General features: G+C 51.0%; 7 protein-coding genes across 7 annotated transcripts; 3 read left to right on the top strand and 4 right to left on the bottom strand.

Moving 5' to 3' along the window:
- Positions 1 to 852: 852 nt before the first annotated feature.
- Positions 853 to 2,655, top strand: CkaCkLH20_04630 (uncharacterized protein; the record flags this gene model as incomplete). Its single annotated transcript, XM_038887349.1, has 5 exons — positions 853 to 1,124; positions 1,185 to 1,422; positions 1,474 to 1,569; positions 1,620 to 1,768; positions 1,818 to 2,655. 5 exons carry the CDS (start codon positions 853 to 855, stop codon positions 2,653 to 2,655), a joined length of 1,593 nt encoding a protein of 530 aa, XP_038747515.1.
- Positions 2,656 to 5,191: 2,536 nt separating this feature from the next.
- Positions 5,192 to 6,461, top strand: CkaCkLH20_04629 (uncharacterized protein; the record flags this gene model as incomplete). Its single annotated transcript, XM_038887348.1, has 2 exons — positions 5,192 to 5,427; positions 5,486 to 6,461. The coding sequence occupies 2 exons, from the start codon at positions 5,192 to 5,194 to the stop codon at positions 6,459 to 6,461; spliced, it is 1,212 nt and encodes a 403-aa protein (XP_038747514.1).
- Positions 6,462 to 7,155: 694 nt separating this feature from the next.
- CkaCkLH20_04628 (uncharacterized protein) lies at positions 7,156 to 7,836 on the bottom strand (the record flags this gene model as incomplete). The annotated part of the gene is made up of 1 exon (XM_038887347.1): positions 7,156 to 7,836. One exon carries the CDS (start codon positions 7,834 to 7,836, stop codon positions 7,156 to 7,158), a length of 681 nt encoding a protein of 226 aa, XP_038747513.1.
- Positions 7,837 to 12,792: 4,956 nt separating this feature from the next.
- CkaCkLH20_04627 (amino acid permease) lies at positions 12,793 to 13,932 on the top strand (the record flags this gene model as incomplete). Its single annotated transcript, XM_038887346.1, has 6 exons — positions 12,793 to 12,935; positions 13,000 to 13,214; positions 13,274 to 13,515; positions 13,569 to 13,599; positions 13,654 to 13,766; positions 13,837 to 13,932. 6 exons carry the CDS (start codon positions 12,793 to 12,795, stop codon positions 13,930 to 13,932), a joined length of 840 nt encoding a protein of 279 aa, XP_038747512.1.
- Positions 13,933 to 14,727: 795 nt separating this feature from the next.
- CkaCkLH20_04626 (MFS quinate transporter) lies at positions 14,728 to 16,437 on the bottom strand (the record flags this gene model as incomplete). Its single annotated transcript, XM_038887345.1, has 3 exons — positions 14,728 to 15,408; positions 15,462 to 16,255; positions 16,311 to 16,437. The coding sequence occupies 3 exons, from the start codon at positions 16,435 to 16,437 to the stop codon at positions 14,728 to 14,730; spliced, it is 1,602 nt and encodes a 533-aa protein (XP_038747511.1).
- A 1,058-nt stretch (positions 16,438 to 17,495) lies between these two features.
- Positions 17,496 to 18,467, bottom strand: CkaCkLH20_04625 (acylthioesterase ii; the record flags this gene model as incomplete). Its single annotated transcript, XM_038887344.1, has 1 exon — positions 17,496 to 18,467. One exon carries the CDS (start codon positions 18,465 to 18,467, stop codon positions 17,496 to 17,498), a length of 972 nt encoding a protein of 323 aa, XP_038747510.1.
- A 714-nt stretch (positions 18,468 to 19,181) lies between these two features.
- On the bottom strand, positions 19,182 to 20,462 carry CkaCkLH20_04624 (uncharacterized protein; the record flags this gene model as incomplete). Its single annotated transcript, XM_038887343.1, has 1 exon — positions 19,182 to 20,462. The coding sequence occupies one exon, from the start codon at positions 20,460 to 20,462 to the stop codon at positions 19,182 to 19,184; it is 1,281 nt and encodes a 426-aa protein (XP_038747509.1).
- Between the last annotated feature and the right edge of the window lie 27 nt (positions 20,463 to 20,489).

The following is a 20,489-nucleotide window of genomic DNA, read 5'->3' as shown; positions in this document are numbered from 1 at the left end:
GTCATTGCCTCCAGCACATAGTCAGGCACCAGAGTGCCAAGATTGGTGGCCGTAGTCGGCACCTCCATCACAACCTCAGAACATGCGCCTGACATCTCTAGATCGCGTCAAGACTGACCCTCTAACGCCCAGTGGCGTCCTGAATGACCGCGATTCTTTCCAAGGGACCACTGCCATCGCGTTGTCTGCTTGCAGGCTGGCTTAGCTACTGCGCTAGATTCATCCCCATATTTCATTCACGTTGCAAGTTCTTTGCTTTTCCCACGTTCGCCCTCGTATAATACCGAGTGCAGGTGACTAAAATAGCCACTCGCCGGCAGAGGACCCAACCAACGGGACGTCGCTGTCCTCAAAGACCCTGGTCGCTTGGAGAGCTCGCTTGAGCAGGCATCAAGTGCCATGCAGAAAGCAGCAGCCAAGTACCGGATCTCTGCTGTCCTCTCTCTCTAGAGGACCTGCGCTCAAATTGCTTCCCCTCCAAGCTGGATCCCAGCTGCGGCCGATCTCTCTTGCCGCCTACCCAGGGTCGTATTTTCAGCCCATAGCCTGCCTACATACCAAAGGCAGCTTTCTTTCCCGATCAGATAAACAAGCTCTTCCGTTATATAACACACTATCCGGCCCCGTGCCGTCTGGTCCGCCTTGCTGCTCTCCCGGTTCATGGTGTAATTAGTTGCCAAGAGCAGTGTTTTTCGGTAATTCACCTCTTGCTTTTGTGTACATTGTCTCGTTTGGCTTGGCCGTGTTCTTCATTGAATCTTGCCTTGCTGTAGTCCATTCGTTAAGCGCTGTTGCTTTGCCCGCGAGACAGCCATTCGTTACCACCAACGCGTGTTTCTGCGTCTTTCTACCATGCACTATTCCACCCTCGCTTTTGCGGTAAGCCTCGGCTTAGCCGCCGCCCACGGTGCTGATGGCGACCGTCAGGCAGCTCCCCAACTCATGGCCGGAAGACGGGCCATGCAGGAGTTCACCGCTGTGCGTCGTCAGGTCCAGCGCCGCGCCGCTCACGTCGAGCCGGTTCACGAGGCCTCGGAGCTTGAGATCCGCCAGTCTGTCGGCCGTTGCGGTCCGGACCACGACAACGCGGTCTGCGACGACGGCTACTGCTGTTCCAGCGCAGGGTAAGTCGCGATGTCTTTGCCCCAAAAGTTTCCAAGACTTCGATATTAAATTCGCGGCAGATGGTGTGGCCAGGGATACCTCTACTGCTCTGCGCCGTCATGCCTGATTGAGTTTGGTCCGGCATGCGATGCCAACATCCGTCCCGACGGACCGGATACGGCAAACATCGCGCGCCCCAGGCTCGGTTCTGTGCCTTATGGTGAGGCCATCTATCACTGCGAGGAGTACGGCGATATTGCCCTCACTTTCGACGATGGCCCTTACATCTACACTGAGGACTTGCTGAACAAGCTCAAGGTATGCATACACCGTCCGACGCAAGGGATGTCATATTGATTTTTCTTCAAGGCCTACGACGCCAAGGCCACGTTCTACATCACCGGCAACAACCTGGGCAAGGGCAAGATCAACGACCCGTCTACCAACTGGCCGGCTCTGATCAAGGTACGTCTTTTCCCTCCCGGCTATGAGATGCACGCACTCACCCTTTGCAGCGTATGATTGCCGAGGGCCACCAGGTTGCCAGCCACACATGGTCTCACCAGAGACTCACAACCGTGAGCGCTGAGAAGTTCCGCAACCAAATGATCTACAATGAGATCGCCTTCGCCGACTTGCTGGGCTACTTCCCGACCTACATGAGGTATGCCACTATCGAGTTCCCCGGATGAATCTGAGACTGACATCGACAGACCCCCTTACTCTGCCTGTGATGCCACCTGCGAGGGCTACCTCGACGACCTTGGCTACCACATCACCTACTTCAACCTGGACACTGAGGGCTATCTGCACGACAGCGCTCAGCTCATCCAGACCTCCAAGGATATTTGGGATACCAACGTCGAGGGCAAGGACCCCGTCAACACCAAATGGCTTCAGATCGAGCATGACCCCGTCTACCAGACCGTCTACAACTTGACGGACTACATGCTCGAGTCCCTCTTCCGCAATGGCTTCAAGTCTGTCACGGTCGGCGACTGCCTCAAGGATCCCAAGGAGAACTGGTACCGTTCCGTCGGCGACGCCCCTCCTCCCAGCGGTACCACCACCACGCGCGCCACCAACACCGTCTCCAGCACCTCCCAAGCCGTCTCTCCCACAGGCAGTCTCCCTGCCTCCACAGATGGCCGCTGCGGCCCTAACTTCGGCACGCAGTGTTTCTCGGAGCCAGGCGCCACGTGCTGCTCCGGTGCGGGATGGTGTGGAAACACGGCTGACCACTGCGGCGCGTCTTGCAATCCTCTGTATGGCAACTGCGCTGCCTCCAACCCGGGGGTGTCGACCTCAAGCGCACCTGTGAGCTCCGCGTCGTCGACCCCGGCGAGCGGCCCTTCCAGCACCAGCTCGGTTACCGGTCCTTTGGGCACCCCTCCCGCGACTACGAACGGACGCTGCGGTGCCACGCAGGGATACACGACGTGTATCAAGGAGCCTTTGGGCGCTACATGCTGTAGCCAGTACGGTTGGTGTGGAAGCAGTGCCGATCACTGCGGCACGGGATGCCAGGCTGCCTTTGGCACCTGCACCTGATTGCACGATCTTGACGACTGACTTGGATCAATGAAATGTTCCTTCATTGAGTTTATGACTTTTCTTCTTGTTCTTTCCCTCACAGTGATGAGAAGGAATACCTTTAGTGTGTAATGTTTTAATCTACGATGGAGTTAAGGGAGGGGGCGGAAGAAAAGGCACATATGGGTGACGCGTTCGTGCCAGGGCTGAATATTTAGCCTAATACAACTATATTACTTCCTACACTTTTCGAATTTGCAATGTGTCCCTGCGCAAATATGTTTTCTATGAGAAGAGGTTAGAGAACCGAGACTGTTGTGTCAGCACTCCCTTGATTGTAATCTGGATCTTCGGCATCGGGTTGATAACCCCTGGCAGCGACACCAAACCGAATAAGAAACTATCTGATTCACCCTCCGGGACTTTGTCCACTCTAAATGAACTCCATTCTATGCAAAAACCATACTGAGGTCTAGATCCTCATCACGGCGTCAAATTTGGAAGACTGCCAATGACAACACGACGGAGTATGAATATGAATCGCTATATAGCGTTCCATCCATGATTTGACTGGTCTCTCACACCCACGCTGCTTTTGATGTCACAATGTAGGGAGGCTTTCATGTAGATTTTTAAAATTGAACATTCAAAAGGAACTTCTGGATTGTATGCGTCAAGTCATTCGCATTATGGTCATATGGCTTTAGACCCAAGAGACTGCTTCGCCGCTCAATGCAGGTGTATGACTGAGTCATATGTGATGTGAACAGGATGAGGGGCGTGGTTTAAGTACACGATGTCTCGGTATTTCGAGGCTCAATTGATAAAGAGCATTCAGCGGGCGCCTTTTGGCGGAAAACTTGCATAGCGATGAGGTAGAGGCAAGTACTCAAAATGTGGTAAGAACCGGCTCATCTGAGTGAAGGGAGAGCGCAACAACAGTCTCTCGATGAAACTGAATAACTTTCACGGAATTCTCGGAAGCCAAAAAGGAAACCCGAGGAGTTCTGGCTTCAACAAGCACGTGGCAAAGACGAGAGACCAACCGGATCACGATCGGCCGATCGGGTCCGAAGTGGGTCCGACGACCGGCAGCACCGGCCGGGAGAGCGAGCTCCGGCGCCCGGGTGTGCTTGGTCCAGTGTAGGAGTGGCGCAGAACATCGAAGAAGAGCAGTCAAAATCATGGTGGAATACAAGCTATTTTTAGATCTCTTTCGGATAAGTCGAGTTGAGCCATCAAATGAAATGAAATAGTTCTCAACCAACTAGCGGGTGCTTCATTCACCACTGGATGCCCACCGGCACCGGCATGGAGGAAAATGCATCTACTCGGGACACCTGACAGACTTAAGATCAACTCATAAGGCCCCAAGAAAGTCTCAATAAGATGAAGCCCAAGCGTAGTTTATCCCACATGCGAGTCATGCCCAGGGACATGAGAGCCGCACGCTCTACGGTGACCGAACGGCCGAGAAACCGAAATTCAATCAGCGATTCCAACTCTATTTCCTTCACCGGATGCTGTGTCGGTGCGAACTGGCGGAATGGGGGCGAAAGGGGTGGGTTCGCATAGCCGTCAGGGGCTCTGACATGACTTACAGGCATGCCCCTCCATGGAGGGCATCCGTGCCTGTCCGTCATGGTGATGCCGCGCTTCCGCGCGAACCGCGGTCTTTGGCCTGAAAAGCTTCATTTGTCGGCATGATCTATAGAATATAACCTATGATATTGATCAGTAATTCCATTTGGTGCGCCTTCTACTACGTTCGTCCCAGCACTGTCAGAATCGAGTACGTCCCGATGACGACGGTAGAAGCCCAGCATGCTTATGTTTTGCAAGTATGCTCCAGAGGAGCTGAATAGGTCATATGCTGTTCAGCAGCCCAGGTGGTATGCGTACTCGTGCAAGATTCATAGACCAGCCGATGAGGTCATTTACCGATAAAAACCAGAGAAGCCTTCAGCCTTAATCAAATCCAAACCCATCCTATCTTTGGATCAGACGGACATCTGCCATGCCGTAGGGCTGTGCGCTGGCACGAACTGGGTCAAAGATCACTGGAACCCCACACTTGCACGCCCTATGAGCAACACCAACAAGGCATTGCCCTGCCACACGGGATGCTTGACTTGCAGAACGCTCGCGTGCAATTTAGCGCGTGCGTTGACATATCGTCCGCGTCTTGGTATGGCCTCTGAAAGATGCTCTGATATCGGCCTCGGGGGTCGTTCCAGCTTGATGGGTTTCCACTCAACGCATGAGTCGTACAGAACGTGGGGAGTGCTGCTGAATACGAACGCAATGCACGCAACCGCTAACTTGAGGCTATCGGAATTAGGAACCGTACCATCTCGCTTTCGGAATATTGATCTGAAAAAGATTGGCTATAAGATATGATTCTTGTCCCGGCCAGATGAAGATGAAGGAGAGGAAGAGACCACCACGCTTCTTTACGTTCCTTTTCTTTCTCTAACAGGGCTCAATCGTTTGCCCACGCCATTCTTTCTTCCGAAATCCCACGTTCATTCTTTCTTTAAAGTCGGCCTGCAAAATGAGAGCGCAACAGCTTATGCTGGCTTTAGCCGCACCAGGTGTAATTGCGTCGCCTCTACCACAAGACTCCGGGTCCGGAGGCTCATGTACCACTGAAGCACTCAATCAAGACACTTGGAAGAAGCTCGGAATCGAGGATTACCTGGCCAAGTGGACGACTTACAACGTTAGCAAGGTGGAAACCAACGCTATTCAGAACTTCGCCAGCTCTTTTGGAGCACCAAACTTCTTCTGGTAAGTCCGGCCCAGACGTCATGGAATTGACTGAGAACAAGACTAAGACATCCAACAGTGGTCTCGACAGCTTTTGCAATGCGGGACAGCCCTGCTCACCGGTCAAGCTTCCAGGGTGGTATGCTCTTGTCGCCGTCCAGAACTGGAACAGCTACATGAACTCTCTCAACACCGCCATTACCTTCGCCTCCAGCATCATGAGCCTTACTCTACCCGATATTGTCAAGGATTTCTACCCAGACCCCAAGGACGACGTTACGGAACTCAAGACAATGACCCGCGTGTTTGCCGGCGCTCTCTCTATCATCCCTTTCACAGGTCCACTCAGCACCGCTGCCAGCGTCATCGGCGGTACCTCCAGCTTTATCTCAAGCAACCTCAAGCCTCCTGAGCCTACAGACCTCTTCCTTTCATGGAGCAATGTTGCCTCTTCTCTCGGCAAGGTCGTTCAAAACTGGCAGTCGGCCGTCTCAACCAGCTTCCAGACCACCATTGACGCACAGGTCAACGTAACGGAAGGCATTTTCCAGATCATCCGCGATGGCAAGTTTCTCGGCACCAGCAGAAACGTCACGCAAACCGATATGCAGAAGGAGATCACCCGCAGCCTTCAACTATACACCATCGGGCTTGCCTTGCAGGCCCAGCGCGTCTTCATCTGGCGCTCAAGACCGTTCTCCGCCGACCAGGAGGAGTGCAAGGAGTACAGCGAGTCTGATCTGTGTGCGCAAGACTCAGATGGTCGGTGGAGACAGTATATTCTCATCCAGCGGACAGACCACAAGAATGCGGCTGGTCGCGATGACGTGATGAAGCTTCTGACGGAGAAGTACGGGATGAAGAAGGAGGAAGTTGTCAAGGATGTTGCCGACTGCGTGGATGCTGCTGGTGGGAAGCAACTGACGTATTCGTTTGGTGATATGCTGCCTGTTGATTCGTCAACAAAGTGCATCTTCAATCTGCAAGTCTGTACCGATAACGGGAGCAACGACGGTATCATCACAACTTGTGAAGGCATGGGCTTGACGGTATAAATGAGCCAGTGATGGCCACAACAGATAATCATGTTCCTTATGCCATCGACGGCAGGAGGATGGCGAATGAGAGAGAAAACTCAGATACCCTAATTCCACTGATGCCATTGATCTTATGAGTTGATGTACGCTGCTGAGATACAGTATAAAGAATTGGAACGTCGAAGCGCAAACAAAAACCATTCTCAATGCGACTCAGCAGGCTTGCTTCACGACGGGTGGTAAGCCTTCCACACCTGCATAGCTCCCTCGATCGACTGTACTAGGCCGAAAAATGCCGTCAGAATGAGTGCCGCCACAGTCACCAGAAAGGGCCATCTATAAAGACCCTTTCGGGTGTCGAACCACCATTGTCTCCATGTGGAAGGTTGCGTTTCGTCAAAAACTTGTTGTAATGTCGTCAGTCGTTCACGCCAGAAGTCGAATTTGTCTGCCCGGCGGTCTTTTGCCTGAAGCGGGAGACAGCAGTGAGCATTCGTATCCAGCTTTTTTTCCTTGGCCAAACTGGTGAACCAGTAGCTGCTACTCTTATTGAGCTTTGGCAGCAGAAGTGATAACGTTCGGAGGGTCTCCTCAGCGAACCCCAGTGGAAAGAGCTGTCTGGTTCTGGTAGTCAGCACACAGCATATGATGGATAGAATAACAGTACATGTATTGAGGCCTATAAATTGGCCGAAGCATGAATCCGCAGAACTTACGCATGTTTTGCGACCATCAGAAACGAGGCATGATGAAAAATAGCAACTTCGGTGTCATCTCTGAATAACCGCAAATGATCGGCGATGTTATCAGTCCAGAGAATCTTAAGCCCAACAATTCGACGCAGGTTTTGAGCTGTGAGTAATTTGCTGAACTGAATAGAGTCTCCTGAACTGGCGTCTCTGGAGTCGTTGAAGTGTCGTGCCACGGAGTCTTTGATAGACTCAGAGGAGATGTTTTCGTTGTCGATCCAATTGAAGTCAGTGCCACCAGACACGACAAGTGGCGCGGTGCCTATGCACATCATGAAAATCAACCTTGCAGTGAGGTTTGTAGACGCGTACAACTGAATCTCATCCATCTGATTGTTGGTGTGAAATCTCTTGATCATTTCGTCCTTGCCAAGGTTTTGTCGCAGGAGGTCATTGGCGATGTTGGCAATGTCTTGATGTGTCTTGAGAACCACGAACTTCCCTTCATCTTTTGCGAAGAGACTAATCTGCTTGTAGTAATACGTCATATAAGTCTCCAAGTTGTATTCGAAGTCGTCGTGTTGATCCCGCCGATGCGGGAACTTGATCCCCCAAAGTCCAAAAGCAACATCTGAGCTTTTGCAAGAGGACTTCGGCCCGAGAAGTATGGGCTGTTCGAGACCTTGGAGATTTGTTAGTTCCATCTCTGTTGATTGCAGTGACATGAAAACTGGACTGAAGGAGTGATCCAAACGGTCAGCTCGTGTCGATAGTCGGCCTCTACAGGGGATATCGCTTTCAAGAGTCAAGGAATACTTCTCAGCTCAGGAACTTACGTGGGCTGCAGGGCTCACGAAACGTGTATGAGAGCTAGTTTGTAGTCGGGCGGGCATGGCCCTGTGCTACGCCCCGAATAATACCTGGGGAAGCCGCGGTTTGTGGCTATGTTCTGATGTGAGTAACTGATTGGAGCGATTCTAGGCGAACTGTATCAAAGTATTGTGCTCATTTGTCCCCATGAATGACTGTGTTATGCGTTGTTCGGTGGCTTAATGCACGACCTATAATGATCGAACAAGTTGAGCGAATTGTGGAATTTGGCGCAGCAGCTGACATTGTATTATTGGACAGATGCGCAGGTCGCACGGCATGTGAAGGTTCGGTGAGAGAAGACCAGGGCGACACGAAGATTATCGATTGACGAATCAACCACTGAGGGGTTAAAGCCTTTTGCTCCCAAATCCATATAGTTGCAGCTTGATTGTGAGACTTGAGCTGGCACTATCAAGTGAGGCTGATTAGGCACCCAGGAGGCAAATCTCTCGGATCCCCAAGTAGCTCACTCTCTAGTATTCCTTTTAGGAGCCTACATGTAGTCGGAGCACAGCTTGACGCGCACACCCGGTTGAGAACCTTGATATTCAATGTGCCATCACGTCCGTCCACACCTTTCTGGGGATAAAGCAGCTTTGGACACCTTGAGAGTTAATGTTGTTGCGATACAACATCTCAGAGACATATCAAGTCATCTTTGCCTGTGTTATGATCCTTCCAAACCAATGTTCAACTTCCTCAGACGCAGTCAGGCACCATGCGTACATGTGCAAACGGTTGATGTATTGTTAATCAATCTTCCCCTCAAGCTTACAAGCACTCACAAGTTTCCCAGATATCCCAGGAATTTCCATTGTGCGTTGGTGAACGCCTTCGAACGCTTCCGCTTCTCCCGTCAATGCTAAATCCCTTACCAATTTATTGCTGGAGAGCGGAAGGTGCAGTTGCAGAGGTGTTCTCAGCACAAATTGTTCCAATAATTCACAGTCTTCACAAATCCCACATAGACGAGCGCCCCGGTGACCGATGCGTGGCACTGTGTTGTTACATGATCGGGAGAAATCGTCGCACCGCGAAACCGTATATTGGATTTGCATCAAGCGAAGAAGAGCCTCGCAAAGAGCTGAGGAAGCTCGTCAGACAGGAAAAGATTCTCGACAGATTTGTCGGTTTCATGACTGTTGACTGGACCGAGGATCCCGGATCCAGAAACATGACGATTCGCGGGCCTGGCGCAGATGCTTCCGGTCAGACATCATACCGCTTACGCATAGATTGCTCTACAGCGTCTCTTCAAGGCTCCACCATCCATGTTGAGAACGAAGACGCTGGCGGGCCCGGCGATCGTTTTTGTACCGGAGGTGGCTTGCTGCGCAACCAGGAAGGGGACGTGTTCCTCTTAACCACTGGGCATTTCCTGCCAGGGGCCCAGATGCCTATCCTTCCTCCAGCGGATTCTCCCGAAGGCTTTCAATATGATATGGACCTCATCGAAGACGACGAATTGGATACAGGTCACCAAGATATTGAGCCTACCAAACTGGAAGGTTGTCAACCTCCGGCATCGGGCTCTCAAACGACCGGCTACTTCCAAAGCGTCCTTAAGTTCTTCGTGAGTCGACTAGGGGTTGAAAGCTCTGGAACAGACATGGATGCTTCCACACCGACAAGCATTCATGATGACCACTCGCCGGATACGATGGAAAGGACCGCTCGAGCGCTCCGCCCAATACACGCACAAATCCCGACCATCACTTCGCAGGCAAGCAACAATCCCGGCTTAGACTATGCTCTAATTCAAGTCCATTTTCTTGGCGAGAACGAGAGTACAGCAACGTCAGATCAATCCGCCCGCCAAACACTTCTAGTGCCCAGAAAGGCTACCCGCCGAAGAGTGTTTGCTATCACCGCGGGCAACCGGCAGATAAGGGGTCTGTTGCTTGACGCATCTACATTTATCCTGGCCACCGCTTCCACAAACCCAGAAGAACTTTGGACGGCGAAATTTGATGACGAAATCCGCAAAGGCGACTGTGGATCATGGGTCATCGACCTCGACAATGGCGAAGTCATTGGACACATCATTGCATCAAGCGCGGACACTGGCTCAACTTTGGTTGTACCAATGTATAGAATTCTCGATGACCTTTCCCTAAGGTTTGGCGGGCAATGGGTTCCAACCGAGAACCACCCAGGCAATATCGTGGAATCTGTACCCTTGGAAAGCTTCGAAGAAGACGTCTCCTTGGAGTCGTACAGGAACCAAGTAGCTTCTTCAGGAATTAATCCAGGTTCGAAGACAGAAAAGGTGATTATACCCCATCGGCCATTTAATCGACAAACACGTCAGAACCTGGCTGAACCTCTTGCGCAGCCTGAGCCCGATGTCGATAACTGTGGTCTTTTTGATGGGACCACAGATCAATCGTCGACAGTTAAGACCGAGCGCAAAACCCCCAAAACAAGATCGAACGGCACAATGTATGCCTGTCACTTTTTCAAGAGATGGCCAGCCAAACACGCCGGCTGTCTCATGAGGAGTCACGAATCGCCGAGACACGTCAAAAGGCACCTGGTGAGGGCTCATTTGCAACCTCCTCATTGCCCTACTTGTTGGGAAGTGTTTCATGATCAGTCCGAGCTCGATCATCATATCGTAGCCAGAAAGTGTGAAAACGGTGATCAGGAACCATCTGACGAAGTGAACGACGGGATGATCGAAACGATTAAGAAGCTTGATGACGGCGACGATAAGGCAAAGTGGTACGCCATGTGGGATGTTCTCTTTCCAGACGTGCCGCGGCCTGAATCACCATATGTCCATATTGACGACACTCCGGCCGAAGTCGCTATCTCTTTTACGCAAGGAATTCAGGGCATTGACTTACAGAAAGAAGTTAGTAATTTGTTCCTCTCACGCCAGGATACAACCTCCGAAGAAAAGGCACGAGAAATGGCAGAGGCCGTTCTAGATCTTTTTTCAACCCTTCTGCACCGCCAGGCAGATTCAACCCATCCCAGCCATTACAATGAGCTCGGAGGAGAACGCATCAGTCAGGACAATCTCTCAAGCTATTCAATGGCCACTGGGCAAGTCCAGAAACTTCTGCATCAGACTGACTCAGCATACGGCTCCAACACGGGAGGTCGCAATATATCGCAACCAAGTTCAACGGACTACGCAAAGGAACCCCACGAAAACGAGTCGACTTTGCGACCAGCACCACACCAGTCGTCACAAAGTCCTCAACATGTCAACCCCTACGGCAGGCCTCCCCTCCCCTTACTCGGATACAGCCTGGTCACTTCCGAACCCGACGAAGTCCCTGCCGCAGAAATCGAATCGCCCCAACAATAACGATATCGGCCATGAGGATGACACGAGACTCACGCAAGGGACCGTGATGTTGTATAGTGAAATTGCGATGGCGTTTTTGTGGCGTTTGAAGTTGAATGAGAGAGAATTCGAAAGGTTGACTAACCAAGTCTAACTCTTTGTATTTAAATACGTCTTGTATGATTTGCTCCGTCCAGGCATAACATAATGGCTTCTGGAGACTTCGGGTCGTACTTCAACATTAGAATATGGTAAACGATTCCGTTGAATTGTTCATATGCTTTCCACAGAAAATATTGAAAGCCCTTCACCAATGTCGGAGGCACGAAGCTGTGACAATGCCAAGAGAGTCCCAGCTTTTCACTTATGTCTCGTACACCAAAAGCTCGCTCGATTTATGGGTAACGAAGGAATTTTAATCGATTTGCCTAGGGCTTCCCATCTCTTAAAGTCGAAAAAATGTCTGCGATACCAAGAACTTGTGTGGAAGCGGCCTTCGTGCTTACTTACAACAGCGGCACGGGTCGATACAGAAGTGAAAACGTTGGCAGTGTGTCCCGGCCCTAGAGCAGGAGAGGCTCTTGCAAGCGCTTCGAATGACTTCGGATGTCACTGTTCCAAGCGCTATTTACCTGGCGACTTAAGATGAGTTGAATAACCTATATCTAGGATGATACCACTCGGTGCAAGTTATCTATTTCGACTCTTCGTTAGTCTTTTGAAATTTTGAATCAGTGTCTGTAATGCCTCAGAGCAGCACTGGGCCTTTATGAGCAGCTGGCGGCAGGCGTACCTTACTAAGGTAAGGTAATGTACCTGACCTACCTATGGAAGGCAGTTAGTGCTACGTTGCCCCGTTGATTAAAGGATCAGCGCTGAAGGCTCGCTGGCCCCTACCTTATCTTAGGTACCTTAAGGAGTACGTAGGCGTTAATAGTGCATTCCATGCTTAAGGTAAGGTAGGTAATACAAGTGGAGTGGAGTTCCACAAGATTGGCCCGTGACAGAAACACGCCGATATCGCCGAACCAAACATACTCAGACCCAAAGTCTCTCGAAGCGTCGACTCGAGACTGGCATCCGCGAGTGTTGGCGCTCCCGCTAAGGTCCTTACGATCGTAACTTTTCGGTCATCATGTCGACGGATTCTGAAACTGCATTTGGCCCTGACTCGGTTGGTCACTCGAGGGAAATCTCGCATGCGCATGCCTCTCAACGCGAACACCCAAACAAGATTGGGAATTTCGATGATGCGGAATTGGAAGCATCAGGGTATCACCGAGAGATGCCACGGCAGTTTTCGGCCTTCTCTCTTTTGGCCCTATCCTATACTGTAATATGTACTTGGAATGGCTTTGCTAGGTGAGCATCATAGTTCCACACAACCGTGAGACAGTCCCAGTCCGAAGTGCCATATATCTGATCAAATTTTGCCCATAGTGCAATTGGAAATGGCATCAAACAGGGCTCAACATCTGGAAGCATCTTCATGCTCTTTCCCGCAGCAACCTTCATCGGCCTTGTGTCCCTGGGAATGGCTGAACTGACATCTGCCTTTCCCGTGGCCGGTGGGCAGTACTACTGGGCTTACATCTTGTCTCCTCCGAAGTGGGCACCTCTCATCTCGTACACGTATGTTTCCCTCAATGTCTCAGCTTTAGTGGCCTACTGAGTCTAACTGGACATTTGTTGGCAGTACCGCCGTGATCGGTGTCCTCGGTGCCTGGCTTGGGTGCGCAAGCACATGCAACTTCATCTCCAGCATGATTCTTTCCATCGTGCAATTCATACAGCCCGAATACGTCATACTTTCATCGCATAAGTACTTTGTGTATGTGGCAGTCATGAGTCTTGGTGCCGCGATCAACATCTTTGGATCTCGGATGCTGCCAGCTCTCAATCGTTTCATATGTGAGTATCCGAGGTTAGCTGAGAAGGCGAGATTGGCCCATGACTGACATCTTTTCGAGTTGTTTTCTCTATAATCACGCTCACTATCACCACCGCCACGATGCTGGCCTGTAGTTACCCCAACTATAATTCAGCGAAATGGGTTTTCACGGATGACACGGTTTCGAGCGGGTGGACCAACCGTCCCCTCGCCTTGGTGTTCTGCTTCATCAACAGCCTATACGGCTTTCTTGGAACAGACGCTGGAGTTCATATGACAGAGGAAATACCAAACCCAGCCGCCACGGCTCCCAAAGTCATCGTAAGCTCTTCCTGTAAGGAAGCAGAATCCGTTACGGTGCGCTGACCATATAGCTCTATCCGGTTATCATTGGGTTGATCACCGGTATGTTATGTGAAACTTGCATCCTGATAATCTCCGAACTGACCTATGTCTAAGTTTTACCATTCGCTTGCACCTGCATGTTCGTCATCAAGGACATCGAAGAGATTCTGGTTGCGCCGAGCGGGCTTCCCTTGATCCAGCTTTACTACCAAGCAACAGGCAGTCAAGTAATCACAGTGATTTTGATGGTTGCGTTCGCTACTTCATTTTTTGCATGTGTAGTTGCAATCATAACAGGATCGTCGCGGGCGCTATGGTCTGCAGCTCGAGATGACTGTTTCCCGTGGTCTGACCTGTGGAAGCAAGTCAGTCCAAGGTTCGGGATGCCTCTGAATGCTGTTCTATTGCAGGCATCATTTTCTGTCGTAAGATACCTCAATTATTGATCCGACTCATCTAGAAAACATGCTGACTGGGTTGGAGGCGTATGGACTCATCTTCTTGGGCTCGGAAACAGCCTTCGAGCTGATGGTGAGCGCCTCCATCATCTTCCTGGTTGGGTCGTATGTCATCCCACAAGCAATACTCCTCTTCGTGGGTCGAAACGAGCTTCTCCCGGGGCGCCCGTTTGACCTGGGTCGATTTGGCTATGCTGTCAATCTTATATCGACAGCTTGGACTGCCCTACTCATAGTCGCCTGCTGTCTTCCCACGGAGTACCCAGTCACGCGATACAACATGAACTATAATAGGTGAGCTATGAGGATGTCATCCTTATGATTCAATCTGATTTCAAATACCGAATCATTACGCTAACAGTCAAAGTCTTGTTACAACATGTCTCCTAGCATTGACTTGGCTAGGCTGGACGCTTTCGCGGAAGGCTGTCTTCCGAGGACCAAAGGTTGATAAAAGCTTGCTTGCTTCCACCAGAAGAAGACATCTACACAGTGATGACATAGATGAGAGAACACCGCTACTTTAAATTCCTTCTGATGTCAATGACAGGCGCATTGTTATAGAACGTTTCTACTTCAGAAGCTTCATCGCTGTTGGAGCCCCCTTTAAAGTCAACGCACTTGTGATGAGTCAATGTCATGTGCCAAGTATGTAACTTGTTAAGGTAGTAATAGCTAGTCACTGCTCGGGGCAACTCTCGAGGTTACTCAATCTACTTAGCGGCTTGATCTAGTGTCTTTCGATATGGGATACTACTTCCTTCTCAACCGAGACACGTCTTGTACGAATATCTTCTTCATCCCCCTTCTGCACAGCTGCCCGCCGCATTTGGTGCATAGGACGTTCGAAAATAGCATCCATCTCGTCAAGACTGAGGCCACTGGTTTCAGGGATGAAGAAGAGCGTATACATGAAAGCGAGAATGCACCAGCCAACAAAGAACAAGAAAGCGCCCCATACATCCATAGAGCTTAGGATACTCGGGGTCGCCTTGGTAATGGCAAAGTAGAAGATCCAGTGAAATCCCTGCGACAGAGCACCGCCGAAGGATCTGATACGATTCGGCCAGAGCTCAGCACCAAATAGGTACGGCAAGGTGTAAAGTCCCACAGCCCATCCCAGAGCATGAATGTAGATGATGCCAATCGCAGCATCAGAGGCCCCTGTGGGCACTGACCCCGGGTCTTTGATGAAGTATCTGAGGTACCCGCTGAGGTAGGCATGGCAAGCGGCTTGGATCGTAATGCCGATCATGAGAGACTTCCTTCTACCAAGGACATCAACAAAGACGAGCGAAGCAACCAGGCAACAGATCATCTTGGCCACTGCATATATGCCTGATGAGTATACTTTGACGCCGGTACCCTGAATACCAATATAGCCGAAGATGGTAGGGAGATAGTTGGTTACCTATATCTAGTTAGGACATGTTCCATCTTTAGGTCATTGCAAGGTCGACATACCGAGTTGGCGCCCGAGAATTGAGCGAGGATGTACGCAACGATGGCAAGCTGGACTCGGCGGAGATTCGACCGAACCGTCAAAGTCTCTTTCATGATAGACCAGTATCCTCGATCTCCAGCTTGTTGGTTCTCATCATCCAGGTGGGTTTCGATCAAAGCATATTCCTCCTCCAGATATGGGTGGTCAGCTGGCAGACCACGCAACGTCATAAGGGCATCGAGGGCCTCCTTCTGCTTCCCCTTGATGGCGAGCCATCTTGGAGATTCGACCGCAAAGAAAGACAAGCCCACGGAAATTGCCGGGGCAAAGGTCTGAACGAACCAGGGGATCTGGTACTGGAGGCTCCGCTCCGACGAAATGTTCGTGTTGCAGCCAAAGACAGTAAAAATGCCCAGCGCTTGACCTTCCAGCATACAGACGTTGAACCACAAGGTCATGAGACCACGAATGCTTTTCGGAGCCATTTCGGCGATGGCCATGGGTCCAACGACGGTAAGAGCGCCGATACCGAGTCCGGCAACGATGCGTCCAACGTAGAGTACACCATGATTTCCATATGAGAAGCAGGAGATCATGGATCCAGCGGCGTATACGACTTGGTAAAGCCGCATAGACCAGATGCGTCCGATCTTGTCGTTGAGGAAGAACGAAAGAAACGCGCCAACTCCTGCACCTATGTTGACAAAGGAAACAAGGTTGGAGATTGTCGTTTTACTGTTCGATCCATGCAGATGATACGAGGTCTTGAACGATTCGAGTTCTGTGATGGAGGCCGCTGCCCCTTCATCCCAACCTGGAACACACCGAGTTAGCTGAGTTTTCGAGCTTGTTGCAGTTGCGAGTAGAACCTTTCGGGCAACCACCAAGAGCGAATGCGGTGACAGTAACGGACAGATGCCAGTTGAATATACCAGCAGGTAATGTCTTCACTCCGCTGACATATTTTGCAAGAGATGATTTCTTGAACGCGTCCATGTTACTCTCTGGTTGATTGAACAGGAGGTTGCTAAACGCTGAGCAGATAACAACAATGGAAGCCAGCCAACCCGGATCGCTCTATTATAATACAATACTTCGCGGGATTGCGGAACTTCTCATTACCACGACTTCCCCTGACTTCCCCAGACCCACGGACTCATACCACCCCGCATTCGATCTCAGCTCCCCGTACCCCAGGTCCTACTTTCGGGGTTGCTCCGATAGCACTCCGCGGCGCCATACACCATCGGCTGCTGCCGATGGAAATAAGCTGAACTGAAGTAAATAAGTCATGAAATCAGGGAAGAGTCTCTTTTGAAGAACATTCATCATGGTTATTGGATGCATTTGATGACGACTCGGGAAAGCGGCAAAGTCATCGCCACTCCCACGACGCATTATTACAAACCAACACGTACACATAGATGGTTATACATCATGTCGTCATGTGAATATAACATGTTATCTTAGGTTTCACCACCAAGCCGTGTAGTGGTTGATGATGATCGCAGACTGTGGCTTTGAACCTAGATTTCGAATATGAAGCAGAAATGGGGCATAATGCTGGCGAACCAAGCTCTTGTGACATGGAAATGAGTGCCATGCTTTCACGAGACAGCCCGAATAGAACGTTTTCAAGTTGTGTGACTCAAGGTTCGTAATGACTAGTACATTACATGCTTGGAAGCGACGAGGCGAGGGAAGAGTCTTCGGAACCATCCGATAAACGTGTAACACATCGCAGCACGGCTCCATGGCCATTGCTACTTCATGAACGAACCAACTGCTTGTCATTGCGGAACTATAGTCTGAATTTCCTTGGTAAACCGCCGTAAAGATCATTCAGAGCCGGGCACCAGTCCGAAACGTAGTCTGAAGCTCAGTACGAGTATCTCTAAATTTCTATGTATCGGGGTGACAAGAGCGTACAACTATAAAGAAGCCACAAAGACCTAGCATGCTGAACAGATTCTATCAAACACCCTTCAAACAGGGCAGCAGATAAGGGCAAAAAAACTAGTTTTAGGAGGAGTTCTTAAGAGGAGTTCGAAATATCAAAGAGACGCCTTAACAACAGTTTTGGGGGGTCGCATAATCGACTGTTGCGTCATGTTCGCAACCATGTTGCCGTTCCTGTCCCAAAGCCTTGCCTCGGTGTAGGTGCGTCCGTCGCTTCCAGCAATAGTCTTTAGCTCTCTCAAGTGCCACTGATCCAAGTCCACGTCACCGGTGAAGAATCTCAGCGCAAAGTCGAGGCTGGAACATGCCGCCGCATCGTCAAGGAACAGCTGACTGTGCGTGAGCGGAATGAATGACAAGGCCCCATCCAGTACGAAACCAAGAGCAGCAAACCGGTCTTGAAGTTTCTCCATCGGATGGCGGGAGCGAAACCAGTCGGCGGACGTCTTGGATGTCAGAGGTTGGTCGTCCTGGGGCGTCTTGGCTTTCTTCGCCACGCCATAAAGGTTGTTGGATGCAACGCCTTCGGGCGTTGGACGGCTTTCGAAGAAGTGATTGTTCAAGCCAAAGGTCAAGAGGTAAAGTTTGGACAGCTTCTCCGACACGATGCCATTACGGACCAACTCTGCTGCGTTCTCGATCGTGTCAAGGCACTTCTCTGGCGGGGAGTACGACCTGGAGGGAGGGGCCGAGTAGAGCAGTAAAGAGGCCGCCTCTTTCACTTGGAAGTCGGCCATCATGATCATGCAGAGCCGCGTCTGCCCATCGTCCTGGTCTTGGCTGATCTCGACCAGCCTCGTGGCAAACGTCCTTGTGTCGCGGACTTTGCGGACAGAACACTTCAGCTTCCGATCAGTCAAGGCTGGACCCAGATAGTTTCCGGTCACTGAGTACAGAAGGTAGTTGGGGGATACGGTGTGATACGCTGCTGAGATGCCGACGCCAATGGCGCATCCTCCGTATGCGATATTCTGCGCATTTCCCATGCGGCCAGGGTTGATATGACTGATGAAGTTGTCGAAGCCCAACGCGTCAACGGAGACTTGTTCTTGCAGTGTCGCGGCCATGGTGGATGGACCGTGGAGTTGACTTTAGGTTGATGATATGAATTGAGTTCGTGGGAATTGAGTTCCACTCATCTGGAGATCGAATGCTTGTATTGTATCAGTCGGTCGATCAGTACACACTGCTTTGCCTCGAGGCTCTGGTACCTTAGTTGACAATTATGTTGACACCGCGCGCCAGGTGTTCAAGGGGAGGTAAGCCGCTGACAGCCGAGGTTCAGCGCATCAAGGCGCATGTGGGGATAAATCAAAGCTCCGTGGGTCACTAAGGTGTCCTCGAGATAACCGAAAGATCTGGCATGAACTTTGATGATAGGCAAGAAGAAAACAAGATGAGCTGTTGATTATCCCATGTTTCGGTCCGAACTTCATCTCATTTTAGTGCTTAAATTCGGCAGAATTTTTGATCACCTCATCAAAACTAGATGAACCCGTTGCTCGGAGCTGGTGAACCTCGGCTCAGGGATTCTAAAATTAGAACAGCTAGTCTCGGAGCAGCCTTCAAAATCTGACAGCCCTGAGCTTGAGGCTTCATAACGAAGAGAACTTGAAACGAAGTGTATTGATTGTGCTGCTTATCGCACCCAGGACCTCGCCGTGAGGGCTTCTTTCATGAACACAGACTTGCCTCCAACCCAGCGCCAGGTAACGATATTGTCCGGATGATCGGGTGATGGCAAAGTAGGCAGGTGAAAGGTCTCCAGGGTTGCCAGACGCTCATGCCTGTAGATTGCTGCTGTTGCCGAACTTCTCCTGCGCTTTGAATGCCGCCTCTGAAGCTCGCCCAACCAACTCCTCATAGATCTCGGGATCTGTTGCGCCTTCCAGGCTGAAAAGGAGGCATTGACTACGCTCGTTCAGACCAAGCTTTTCGCGCATGGGCGAATTGCCCCCGGACTTCAAGAGCACCCCCATATTAGCACCTGATGATTCCCCACAAACCACAGGAACATCCCCTTCGCTTCCTTCGGCCAGTGCTTTCATTCCGTCTACAGCGACAGAGTCAGGCACAGCGATGAAGTCGCTAGCGAGCCATTCCAGGAGCTTCCAAGCAGCTGGAGAAGGACTCCTGCAAGCCAAACCGGCCATGAGGGTGCGAGTGCTTCCTTCGGATTGGAGCATCTCCCCTGCTCTGGCGCTCTGGAACAAGCAGTCTGCTTCCTTCGGCTCGACGACAACACAGCGCGGAAACTTCGAAGACTTTTCGGGTTGTTGAAGTTCTTGGAAGCGCTTGAAGAAGCCCAGGAAGACGGCCGCCGCTATACTACCCACACCACCGCAGACGAAGATGTGAGTCAAGTCCTCCAGCGTGGATACCATGCCGAGCGCCTCTTCAACCACGACCATGTAGGCTTGCATGACATTCTGAGGAATGCTGTCGTCGAAGTCGGTCCAAGAGGTACTGCTTACGAAGTGCCAGCCATTCATTCGAGCGTCCTCCTTTGCGCGACTCACAGACGCTTCATATTCGCCGTCAACCCGGATGACGACGGCTCCGAGGCGCATCATCATGTCAGCGCGACCTTCACTGACATGACTGTGAATGTAATCCACACATCGGCAGCCGAAAACCTTGGCTCCGTAGGCGAGCCCACGGCCCTGATTGCCGTCCGTCGCAACGCATACGGTAACGTTCTGGGTGAGATCCTTGTATTTCCCCGAGCGCAAGTCGGCTGATGATGGTCTTTCGCCGATTTTGCGGTAGACCTCGTCGGCCAAAATGCAGTAAACGGCGTAAGGAGCGCCGAGGGCCTTGAACGAGCCGAGATGGGTGCCGAAGCGTCTGCTCTCATCTTTGACGAAGATATTCCCAATGTCTAATTTCTTGGCCAATCGAGGCAGCGATCGCAATGGCTGAGGCTCGTACTCGGGCCAACTTTGAATTTCTTTCACGGCGGGACCCCATCCGTTAAGATTGTCAGCGCACACGGCAGCAACAGATTGGGTTCTTTCCGTGAGACGGCGGTTGTTGAGGTAGTGGGAATAAGTGATGGTCATAATGGCGAAAAGATTCCTGAAGTGAGG

The sequence above is a fragment of the Colletotrichum karsti genome (genome assembly GCF_011947395.1).
Source record: "Colletotrichum karsti strain CkLH20 chromosome Unknown Scaffold12, whole genome shotgun sequence".
Classification (NCBI taxonomy): Eukaryota; Fungi; Ascomycota; class Sordariomycetes; order Glomerellales; family Glomerellaceae; genus Colletotrichum; species Colletotrichum karsti.
Note: the sequence above shows the minus strand (reverse complement) of the source record. Positions and strands in the feature narration are given on the sequence as shown.